The sequence below is a fragment of the Salvelinus sp. IW2-2015 genome, unplaced genomic scaffold (assembly GCF_002910315.2).
Source record: "Salvelinus sp. IW2-2015 unplaced genomic scaffold, ASM291031v2 Un_scaffold1420, whole genome shotgun sequence".
Lineage (NCBI taxonomy): Eukaryota > Metazoa > Chordata > Actinopteri > Salmoniformes > Salmonidae > Salvelinus > Salvelinus sp. IW2-2015.
Genome location: NW_019942896.1, coordinates 48374 through 61201, shown reverse-complemented (window position 1 = coordinate 61201; position 12828 = coordinate 48374). Strand labels below are relative to the sequence as shown.

Genomic DNA, 12828 nt, shown 5'->3' with positions numbered 1-12828 from the left:
GAAATTACAGATAAAATGTATCGGTGCTCATTTGCCATTGGACATAAACATTACACAAAAAGTTGGAAATCGCAAAGAGTGGTTTGGAAGGAATCAGTGACAGTGGCTGTGTGGTCTCAAATCTGGGATTAAGGGGCGTTTCCAAATGTAAAATGATTAACATTCAACATTGGCCATGCTGTCAATGAAGTATGATTTGTGCTGCGCGCAAAACAACTGTTTAACTCGGAAATGCGAAAACCTGACTTCAGTGAGTTCAAAACAACTGAGAAGTCGGGAATAAACGAGCTCCGACTGGGAAAATAAGTTTTGAACTGTCATCCAAACTCGGAATTGTAAATCCGGCCTCCAGATGTTTTGAAAGCACCATAAATCCATGACAAAGTTTGCCCACGAAGGACCACCGCTCCACCTTCCTGTTCAAGTGAGCACAGCACGACAAGATGAGTCCAAAAAAAAGTGAAGCATTTATTTGGGCTGCAATCTGAGATGCAGTTACCTCCAATGAACTTATCCTCTGCAGCAGAGTTAACTCTGGGTCTTCCTTTCCTGTGGMGGTCCTCATGGGAGCCAGTTTCATCATAGCACTTGATGTTTTTTGCGACGGCACTTGAAGAAACTTTCAAAGTTCTTGTAATTTTCAGAATTGACTGACCCTCATGTCTTAAAGTAATGATGGACTGTCGTTTCTCTTTTCTTATTTGAGCTGTTCTTGCGATAATATGGCCTTGGTATTTTACCAAATAGGGCTATCCACACCTACYTTGTCACAACACAACTGACTGGCTCAAACGCATTAAGAAGGATAGAAATTGCACAAATTAACTTTTAACAAGACACACCTGTTAATTGAAATGCATTCCAGGTGACTACCTCATGAAGCTGGTTGAGAGAATGCCAATAGTGTGCGAAGCTGTCATCAAGGCAAAGTGTGGCTACTTTGAAGAATCTCAAATATAAAATATGTTTTGATTTGTTTAAGACTTTTTTGGTTACTACATGATTCCATATGGGTTATTTCATAGTTTTGATATTTTCACTATTATTCTACAATGTAGAAAATAGTCAAGATAAAGAAAAACCCTTGAATGAGTTGGTGTGTCCAAACTATTGACTGGTACTGTACATTTCAAAAGTGCTTAACAAATAGTATATTGACTAACTGACTTGCCTAGTTAAATAAAGGTTACATTTTTTAAATAAATATAACGTCCATCCTAGCTCGCTGATTAACGTCTTAATCGAAATTACAGATTGCCTCTTATCCGCTTGTTGTCCCCTTATGCCATAGTTTGTACATCTCAATTGTCATTAGAAACCACATTTGTGTAAGCAAATCAGCCATATCATCTGKTTTTTTTTAAGGCAGTAAATGAAGCTGAATGAACTGTTTCGCTGCCTGTATGGCTCCGCTGATAGCCAGGTGTAGCAGTGGTAAGAAGTTGGGACTGCTGTTGGGACAGCTTTATGTACGTAAGCCCTAACAGTTTGTGGGCACCGTTTGTCACCTTTATAGTGCAATTATTGTATTGTATTGTTTAGTGTTGTGTTGTGTAGTGGGTTTGCTGGCATGCATCCCACTTTTTTATTTTTTGCCCCACCAAGATTTACATGCTAAAATCGCCACTGGCCCCATGTACTCACTAATTACATTCAGATAGATCAGGTAATGGTGTTGTCTAGTTGTAGTTCTTACACATGCCAGCAGGGGGAGGTAGCGAACTAGATTTATCTGAGAACTGTTATGTGTTGTCATTGGAATACTCTGCTTCCCATGCAGCACATGATCTCCATATGTTCCTCTGATTGTCCTCATTACTCCCACCAATTAATGTATTGTAATAGACTCACAGCACAGTGGAAATGTGTCAAGACTGACTGAGACAATCTGGTGCATAACTGGATCTGCTAGATATAACTACAGTACAACAAGGGCTTTTTCATGAAGTCATGTATGAGCTTTAAACAATTTCAGAAATAAAGGCAGCAGCCAGGAGAAATTTGACCCATGCTTGACATGCCAAACAGATCCAGCCCTCAGCCTACAATACCCTCTCAATTATGCAAGATTTGACGTATGTTTTAACAGAGATTACCCTTCAATTATAACCATGATAAACAGTTGATAACAGATCCAGGTCTGTTTCTGATTTATGCCTTTATCTTTGAAGACAGCCAGAGCCATTCAGATAGAGGATGGAGGGTGGGGTGAGGAAGACAGAACAGCCAGGACTGTTCTAACGGAGGGAGGGGCGAGGAGGGTGAGGAAAGGCGGAGGAGGGAAGAACAGCCAGGGCCATTCAGACAGAGGGAGGGTGGGGGTGGATCTATATAGTTCTTATCAAACTTCCATATATGGTATGTCTCTAATAGATCTATAGGGTTCTGATGTGTCTCAGAATGGATCTATATGGTTCTGATGTGTCTCAGAATGACCTATATGGTTCTGAAATGTGTTGCAGAATGGATCTATAGGTTTTGATGTGTTCAGAATGGACTGTGGTTCTGATGTGTCTCAGAATGGATCTATAGGGTTCTGATGTGTTTCAGAATGGATCTATAGGTTATGAATGTGTCTCTGAATAGGATTGTAATATGCTTGATGTGTGTCTCAGAATGGATCTGTGGGGTTCTGATGTGTCTCTGAAAGATCTATAGGGTTCTGATGTGTCTGCATGATATCTATTGCTCTGATGTGTCTCAGAATGAATTGTGGGGTTCTGATGTGTCTCAGAATGGATATATATGTTTGATGTGTCTCAGAATGGATCTATATGCTCTGATGTATGTCTCAGAATGGATCTATAGGGTTCTGATGTGTACTCAGAATGGATACTATATGTGTGAATGTGTCTCAGAATGGATCTATATGCTTGATGTGTCTCTGAATGGTCTATAGGTTGATGGTCTCAAATGATATATGTTCTGATGTGTCTCTGAATAGATCTATATGCCTGATGTATGTCTCAAATGGATCTATAGGGTTCTGATGTGTCCAGAATGGATTATAGGTTTCTGGTATGTCTCTGAATAGATCTATATGCTCTGATGTATGTCTCAGAATGGATCTATATGGTTCTGATGGTGTCTAACTGAGAAACTATATGGTTCTGATGTGTTGCAGAATGGATTAATAGGGTTCTGATGTGTCTCAGAAATGGATCTATAGGGTTCTGATGTGTTCTCTGAAATGATCTATATGGTTCTGATGTGTCTCAGAATGGATCTATATGCTCTGATGTGTGTCTCAGAATGGATCTGTGGGTTCTGATGTGTCTCAGAATGGATCTATAGGGTTCTGGTATGTCTCTGAATAGATCTATATGCTCTGATGTGGTTTGAAATTAATTTAATGCTCGATGTATGTTCAAATGTTTATATGGTTCTGATGTGTCTCAGAATGGACCTATATGTTTGATGTGTTGCAGAAATGGATCTATAGGGTTCTGATGTGTCTCAGAATGGATCTATAGGGTTCTGATGTGTCTTCTGAATAGAATCTATAGGGTCTGATGTGTCTGTGAATAGATCTATATGCCTCTGATGTATGTCTCAGAAGTGGTCTGTGGGGTTCTGATGTGTCTCAGAATGGATCTATATGTTCTGATGTGTCTCAGAATGGATTATATGCTCTGATGTATGTCTCAGAATGGATCTATAGGGTTCTGATGTGTCTCAGAATGGATCTATATGTTTGATTGTTCTGAATAGATCTATATGGTTCTGATGTGTCTCTGAATAGATTCTATATGCTCTGATGTATGTCTCAGAATGATCTGTGGGGTTCTGATGTGTCTCAGAATGGATCTATATGTTCTGATGTGTCTCAGAATGGATCTAAGTATGCTCTGATGGTATGTCTGCAGAATGGATCTCATAGAGGTCTATGTGTCTCAGATGGATCTATATGTCTGATGTGATCTCATAATGGATCTATATGTTTGATGTGTCTCAGAATGGATCTATGGTGTAGGCCGTCATTGTAAATAATACTTTATTCTTAACTGTCTTGGCTTAGTTAAATAAAGGTTAAATAAAATAAAAACATTAAAAATATGGTTCTTTTTGTGGTCGCAGGAATGGAACTGTTATGGCTCTGCTGTAATGTCTCAGATGGATCTTGTTGCTGCTCTGCTGTATGTCTCAGAATGGATCTGTATGGCTCTGATGTATGTCTCAGAATGGATCTGTATGGCTCTGATGTATGTCTCAGAATGAATCTATAGGGTTCTGATGCAACTTCTGCTGCATGTCTCTCAGACAAAACAGCCCTATGGAGGTTTTCTGGTGAAATGAGATTGTCTGTCATGCATTCTGTATGCCCATGAACTTTATGCATGCATAGACGTACATAAGTGCACACTATATGTATAAAGTAACACTATTTAAAATGACACTGATTTGGATCTCACTATACAAAACCCAGTGAGAGTTGTTGACTGATTCTGAATATCAATGAGCTGATTGTCTGGGTAACTGAGCTCTGAGTGACCTCCCTCCCTCTCGCTCTGATCACAACGTTGAACATAATGACAGAGGGTTACCGTGGAAATCCTGCAGCATGACCATCGATTGATTGACAGGTAGAGAGGGCTATTCTGAGAAGGGAAGAGGCGGGATAAGAATTAGTATTTTCATTAGCCAGCTAACTGCTCACCATGCTGTACTTAGGTCAGAACATGATTTRTATTGGTCTATATAAAGACAGAGACTTTGCGGAATGAGAGCTCTGCTTCTTTTCTCCTTCCTCTTCTTCTCTCTATCTCTTTCTCTCTATGTCTCTCTCTCTCTGTCTCTGAGGCAGGCAGAATATTCTCCTGTGAAGGCGTTTGATTGCTGAATGGTGGAATGCAACTGCTGCAATTCGAGGAATTTCCTCCACAACAGCTAAGAGGAATGCGCCTTCAGCTCGGAGAGAGGGAGAAGGAGACTATCAGCCTGTTTTAGATAAGGAAATGTGAGGACTTACTGTACAGTTAGTTCATGGTTGAGTGTCAATGCTGAGGAGAGGTTCTCCTTCACTGTATTTAATGGATGTGTCCCAAATTACATTCTATTCCCTACATAGTGCACTAGGGCCCTGGTCAAAGTAGTGTACTATAGAGAATAGGGTGCCATTCGGGGTGCAACAAATTGCTTCCCAAAAATGTCCAATGATAAGCTACATTAAATCTGTTTCAGTTAATGTCTAACTCATCAGCAAACTCATCATTAACTGTAACCACGACTGCAGAGGTACAGTGCATTCGGAATGTATTCAGGCCCCTTGACATTTTCCACATTTTGTTACGTTACAGCCTTATTGTAAAATTGTTATTTTCCCTCATAAATCTACACACAATACCCCATAATGACAAAGGTAAAACAGGTTTTTTGAAATTATAGCAAATTTATTTAAAAAATGTAAMCTGAAATATCACATTTACATAAKTATTCAGACCCTTTACTCAGGACATTGTTGAAGCACCTTTGGCAGCAAATCCAGCCTCAAGTCTTCTTTGGTATGACGCTACAAGCTTGGCACACCTGTATTTGGGGAGTTTCTCCCATTCTTCTCTGCAGAATCTCTCACGCTCTGTAAGGTTGGATGGGGAGCGTCGCTGCACAGCTATTTTCAGGTCTCTCCAGAGATGTTAGATTTGGTTCAAGTCCGGGCTCTGGCTGGGCCACTTRTGGACATTCAGAGACCTGTCCCRAAGCCACTCATGCATTGTCTTAGCTGTGTGCTTAGGGTCGTTGTCCTGTTGGAAGGTGAACTTTCGCCCCAGTCTGAGTTCCTGAGCACCCTGGAGCAGGTTTTCATCAAGGATCTCTCCGTACTTTGCCCCGTTCATCTTTCCCTCTATCCTAGTCTCCCAGTCCCTGCCGCTGAAAAACATCSCCACAGCATGATGCTGCCACCACCATGCTTCATCGTAGGGATGGTACCAGGTTTTCTCCAGACGTGACGCTTTGCATTCAGGCAAAAGAGTTCAATCTTGGTTTTATCAGACCAGAGAATCTTGTTTCTCATGGTCTGAGACCTTTAGGTGCCTTTTGGCAAACTCCAAGCGGGCTGTCATGTGCCTTTTACTGAGGAGTGGCTTCCGTCTGGCCACTCTACCGTAAAGGCCTGTTTGGTGGAGTGCTGCAGAGATGGTTGTCCTTCTGGAAGGTTCTCCCATCTCCACAGAGGAACTTTAAAGCTCTGTCAGAGTGACTATCGGGTTCTTGGTCACCTCCCTGACCAAGGCCCTTCTCCCCCGATTGCTCAATTTGGCCGGTCGGCCTGCTCTAGGAAGAGTCTTGGTGGTTCCAAACTTCTTCCATTTAAGAGTGATGGAGGCCACTGTGTTCTTGGGGACCTTCAATGCGGCAGATTTTTTTTTGTACGAGGTACAGATCTCTACCTCGACACAATCCTGTCTCGGAACTCTACGGACAATTCTTTCAACYTCATGGCTTGGTTTTTGCTCTGACTTGCGCTGTAAACTGTGGGACCTTATATAGACTGGTGTGTTCCTTTCCAAATCATGTCCAATCAATTGAATTTACCACAGGTGGACTCCAATCAAGTTGTAGAAAAATCTCAAGGATGATCAATGGAAACAGGATGCACCTGAGCTTAATTTTGAGTCTCATAGCAAAAGGTCTGATTACTTATGTAAATAAAGTATTTCTGTTTTTATTTTTAATGCATTTTCAAAAATGTCGAAAAACCTGTTTTCACTTTGTCATTATGGGGTATTGTGTGTAGATTGATGAAGATTTGTAGTTATTTAATCCATTTTAGAATAAGAATGTAACGCAATAAAATGTGGAAAAAGTCAAGTGGTCTGAATACTTTCCGAATGCACTGTATGTGTCTAATTGTACATGTAGTCAGTTGGCTAAACCAAGGCATACAGCCACAGTAGCCTACATGTACAAGACCCTTACTTGCGGCAACTTTGCTGATAGCTACTTTATGAAGGAAAAATGTACTTACTATGACTGTAAGTCGCTCTTGATAAGAGCATCTGCTAAATAACTAAAATGTAAATGTATTTTTCCCATCGTACATCAGTGTTGTTGGTCGCCATAACGGCATTAGACTGGGGATTAGGGTTAAGCAGGCTTCCAACCCAACCAGGCCCAGTGTCTTTGGCCAGCAGACAAGCAAGCCAGCAGGCCAGCAAGTCATACAGCTCTCAGCAGAGGGAGAAAATGTGGTCGAAGATTAACCACACTTATATGTACTTCAATGCACAACTCAAACATGCATGCACACACAAACAAAAATCCACACACACACATGYAGACACAAACAAAAGCACACTCACAAACATATAAATGCTACGTCTGTGATCGAGTGATTGTCTGAGGCTGTCTTAATCCCAGCCATCCATGTCTGAGGACGTCAGGAGATGATGTGGAAATTGGCCAGTAGAGGCAACAGTGAGCGCTGTTACCTTCAAGTAAACTCAACAAAAAAAGAAACGTCCTCTCACTGTCAACTGCGTTAATTTTCAGTAAACTTAACATGTGTAAATGTTTGTATGAACATAACAAGATTCAACAACTGAGACATAAACTGAACAAGTTCCACAGACATGTGATTAACAGAAATGGAATAATGTGTCCCTGAACAAAGGGGGGGTCAAAATCAAAAGTAACAGTCAGTATCTGGTGTGGCCACCAGCTGCATTACGTACTGCAGTGCATCTCCTCCTCATGGACTGCACCAGATTTGCCAGTTCTTGCTGTGAAATGTTACCCCACTCTTCCACCAAGGCACCTGCAAGTTCCCGGACATTTCTGGGGGGAATGGCCCTAGCCCAAAACGAGCAGTATGGCTGGTTGCATTGTCATGCTGGAGGGTCATGTCAGGATGAGCCTGCAGGAAGGGTACCACATGAGGGATTAGGATGTCTTCCCTGTAACGCACAGTGTTGAGATTTCCTGCAATGACAACAAGCTCAGTCTGATGATGCTGTGACACACCACCCCAGACCATGACGGACCCTTCACCTCCAAATCGATCCCGCTCCAGAGTACAGGCCTCGGTGTAACACTCATTCCTTCGATGATAAACGCAAATCCAACCATCACCCCTGGTGAGACAAAACCGTGACTCATCAGTGAAGAGCACTTTTTGCCAGTCCTGTCTGGTCCAGCGACGGTGGGCTTGTGCCCATATGCGAAGTTGTCTGGTGAGGACCTGCCTTACAACAGGCCAACAAGCCCTCAGTCCATCCTCTCTCAGTCTATTGCGGACAGTCTGGGCATTGATGGAGGGATTGTGCGTTCCTGGTGTAACTCGGGCAGTTGTTGTTACCATCCTGTACCTGTCCCGCAGGTGTGATGTTCGGATGTACCGATCCTGTGCAGGTATTGTTACACGTGGTCTGCCACTGCGAGGACGATCAGTTGTCCGTCCTGTCTCCCTGTAGCGCTGTCTTAGGCATCTCAATTTATTGCCCTGGCCACATCTGCAGTCCTCATGCCTCCTTGCAGCATGCCTAAGGCACGTTCTAGTAGATGAGCAGGGATCCTGGGCATCTTTCTTTTGGTGTTTTCCAGAGTCAGTAGAAAGGCCTCTTTAGTGTCCTAAGTTTTCATAACTGTGACCTTAATTGCCTACCATCTGTAAGCTGTTAGTGTCTTAACGACCGTTCCACAGGTGCATGTTCATTAATTGTTTATGGTTCATTGAACAAGCATCGGAAACAGTGTTTAAACCCTTTACAATGAAGATCTGTGAAGTTATTTCGATTTTTATGAACTATCTTTGAAAGACAGGGTCCTGAAAAAGGGATGTTTCTTTTTTTGTTGAGTTTAGATTTGGTTTTGCTATGGCGTTGTGGACGRGGATGATCAATAGGCGTAAGAAAGCCATAGAATGTTGTTTTTGAGATTTGTTTTAAGCCTATCCTAAACCTTAACCCTTACCTTAACCATTCGATGTTAATGCCAAAATTTAAGATTTCGGAGTCAATGTCTTAACTTAACCTAAAACACTTTKAAATTTGACATTTGCAACAACTTTGAAATTTGACGTTTGAGAAACTGACTGTGAGAGCTAGTTTCAGCATTCATGGCATGTTCCATAGGTATAAGCTCTCCATTCAAATGTGATTTATTGAATGATAAACACAAGAGTATGTCTCTAGCATAAGATCATGTAGTCCAATTTCAAACGATTTGAGAAAGAAAAGTACAATGTTTCTATGTAGAGAATGTCTCAAATTATGTCTCATAATATTTATTTTATAAAGCGAAAAGGTAATGTAAAAAAAATACAAATAATTACTGATTCAAAATTGTGAATTAAAGAATGAATGTAGTGTTCAGAGCAGGGTCGCATCCCAGTAAATATACAGTACCAGTCAATAGTTTGGACACACCTACTCATTCAAGGGTTTTTCTTTCTTTTTTTTTCTTTTCTACATTGTAGAATAATAGTGAAGACATCAAAACTATGAAATAAGTGTTAAACAAATACAAATATATTTTATCCACCCTTTGCCTTGATGACAGCTTTGCACATTCTTGGCATTCTCTCAACCAGCTTCATGAGGTATTGAATGAATTTCAGCTTGTTAGGGCTAGGGTCATTTTTTCAGAATTTCCGCCTGACTGACATGCCCAAAGTAAACTGCCTGTTACCCAGGCCCAGAAGCCAGGATATGCATATAATTTGTACCATTGGATAGAAAAAACTTTGAAGTTTGTATCAATGTTAAAATAATGTATGAGACTATAAGACAATTGATATGTTAGGAGAAAATCCAAAGAAAAACCAAMCAGAATTTTCTTTTTTTTGGAGATCCCATGCTCTTACAATGGATAGCTACGGGTCCTATGCAATTCCAGCTCCCAGATTGCAATTCCTATGGCTTCCACTAGATGTCAACGGTCTTTGTTCAAGGTTTCAGGCTTGTTTCTTCCAAAACGAGGAAGAATTTTGAGTTTTGGTACTGGGAGTCACAGTTGGAAATCAATCTGTGGGCGCGCGACGAAGAGGACGCGCATTTGATAATTTGACCTTTCTATTGAACATACTTCTTTCCGTATGAAATATTATAGTTTAATTACATTTTTAGGGTACCTGAGGATTAAATAGAAATGTAGTTTGACTTGTTTTAACAAAGTCTAGCAGTAGCTTTTTGGATTCCTTTCTCTGTATGTTGAACTCAAATCGATGGCGCCAACTAAACAGACTTTTTGGGATATAAAGAAGGATTTTATCTAACAAAACGACCATGTATGTTGTAGCTGGGACCCTTTGGATTGCAAATCAGAGGAAGATTTTCAAAAAGTAAGTGATTTATTAATCGCTATTTGTGATTTTATGAAGCCTGTGCTGGTTGAAAAATATGTTGATGTGGGACGCCGTCCTCAATCGCATGGCATGCTTTCACTGTAAAGCCTATTGTAAATAAGACCTGTATGTACCTAGATGTTTAATATCCATAATTTTTACGATTATTTATTTGAATTGCGCGCCCTCCAATTTCACCAGAAATTTTGTCAACAGGTGCCTAGCCCTAAATATGGCAATTCTCTCTGCTTTATTCAAATGTATCACTGACTGTATTGCTATCTGAACGCTGCTATTGCTGATAATATGGAGAGAATACTGACAGAGAGAGAGAGAGCACACTGGTATGTTTCACTGGTTTGAATCCCCGAGCCGACTATGTGAAAAATCTGTCGATGTGCTTAATAAATATATTGCACCATTCTCTATGCATGTAGACACTGGGATTTTCGTTTTTAAAATATGTGCATGCAATAATGTTGATTATGTGTATTGTCTTTAAAAAAATGGTTGTGTGTGTACTTAATTGAATAGACCCAAATATGAATCAACAACAAATATGTGACATCATCATCGTCATTGTGACATCATCAACAAATTGAAACATTGCATAATGTTTTACATGTTCCAGACAATGATATGCAAAATGTTGTGGCATAGGTTATTTTGATCCTGGATTAACCCTTTGTAGGTTACATGACAGTCATGTCTTAACTGGGTTACATCTGACCTACTATTCTAGATAAGTATGGCTGTAGGCTTATGCAATAAATGTCACCAAAAATAATTGAATGTCCTGCATGTGAATGGATTCTTGAAACTGTAGTTTATCAGTTTATTCCTAGAGTCTATGGTTTATTATGTTTTATAAGAGGGACATGAACCATAACTGAGTTTGCAGGTTAGCCTAGATCTATTTGTGGCTCGTTTCCAGCAACAAATGCGTATAATTTAACAGGTACTAAAAGTATCCTCAGTCCTTTCCCACTGTCCTTGRTCCTATTGCCCAGACTTGCCACTCCTGAGTGAGGCTTGCTCTTGTTATTGATGTCGCTTGGCTTGTGCTCTGCTGGTGCTGACGTAACCTGACGCACAAAGACAGAGGATCCGCCTCCAAACTCGACTCACTCGGCAACCAAGTCAGTGCTCAGTGCTGTGCGCACGGAGCCCCGTCCCCGCTATTGTCGTTTCTGCTCTGCTGTTTCTGTCATCCCCTTCCCTCCATCACTTCCTCCTACATTATAATAGTTTCACTGTGACTGCCTGCGGTCGGCTAACAAGGAAGCGTGGGGAGCGTGGCTCTTCACTTTCGTATGATAGAGAGGACATATGGCGGACTGTCATTATTCAGAAAACAACAGTCAAAGCATATTAATCCAAAACAAGCAACCGGGACGAGGAAAGATTCGATAACTGCAAAATGGCAACAACTACTTACGCAAAGTTTTAATGTCAAGCGTATTTACTTTGTTTTTAGCCCACCGTAAGGACAGCTTTCCAACCCGTTGTTTTGCATCGCTGTCAGTTACTTTTATTCATTGACATTTTCAACCTGTCATTGGGGTCGTAACGACGTATAATTTCCACTTTTGGTATTTTTCTTTTAAACACTATCCTGGACTGGGTGGTCGTGTACTTGTGTCCCTTTGCGTTTTAAATGTGACACACTCACTGACCGCCACCGTGCTGCACGAGCCCTTTAATAATTCAGGGTAAATCTGTCGACGTGTGTTGGCACCAGCGACCGACATGGGGGCTAAGCAGAGCAGCCCAGCCGCTAACGGACGGACCAGGGCTTACTCTGGCTCGGATCTCCCTTCAAGCACCTCTACTACCAGCAATGGGAACGGTAGGACTGCAGCCATGGCAATGAGCTATCACGCGTACGGCCAGTCGGCTCACGGGGCCTCGGGAACCACAGCGACCTCCAGTCAACACATTGGCCCCAGGACGAGGTCCGTGGGAGGCAGTTCTGGAGGGTCAGGGCTAAGACCCCAGTCAGGCATCAACATCCCCAACAACAGTGGAGCCTACAGCTCACAGGAGTCTGGCAGCAGCACCCCGGAGGAGGCAGAGAGGGACAGGTCCAGCGGGGGGCAAGGGGGTCCCCGGTTGTTGATTGGATCATTACCAGCACACCTTTCRCCTCACCTTTTTGGAGGTAAGAGACTGGCTGACAATACGGTAACAACATGCAACAAGCAACTTGTGTCTGTGTAGTGTTGAATCTCAGTTTTATTCACTGAACTCTGTCTAAATGTGTTTTACACCTGTTACTCACCAGTGTGGACCAAATGTGTCCTAACCTCAGTTTTACAGCTACTTGCAACTTGGATGACATGTTTATAGTAATAACTGTGAAATAATAGTGTTGTAACAACATTTTAGATGATCATAGTTTACAGTCATAATGCAGTCTATGATTCAATAACTCCCGCCTCATCCTCTTCCTCCTCCTTATCTTCCCCATCTTCATCGTCCTCCTCCTCATCACCATAATTTACTTTTACAGTGCACACCATAGTAAAGAGTGTTCATTATCAGCA

The 12828-nt window shown here is 41.6% G+C and overlaps 1 protein-coding gene across 1 annotated transcript; it reads left to right on the top strand.

Annotated features, from left to right (window-relative positions):
- The first annotated feature begins 11431 nt into the window (after positions 1-11431).
- On the top strand, positions 11432-12502 carry LOC112070764 (E3 ubiquitin-protein ligase znrf2). Its single transcript, XM_024138213.2, has one exon. The coding sequence runs from the start codon at positions 12032-12034 to the stop codon at positions 12500-12502; it is 471 nt and encodes a 156-aa protein (XP_023993981.2). The 5' UTR covers positions 11432-12031.
- Positions 12503-12828: the final 326 nt, after the last annotated feature.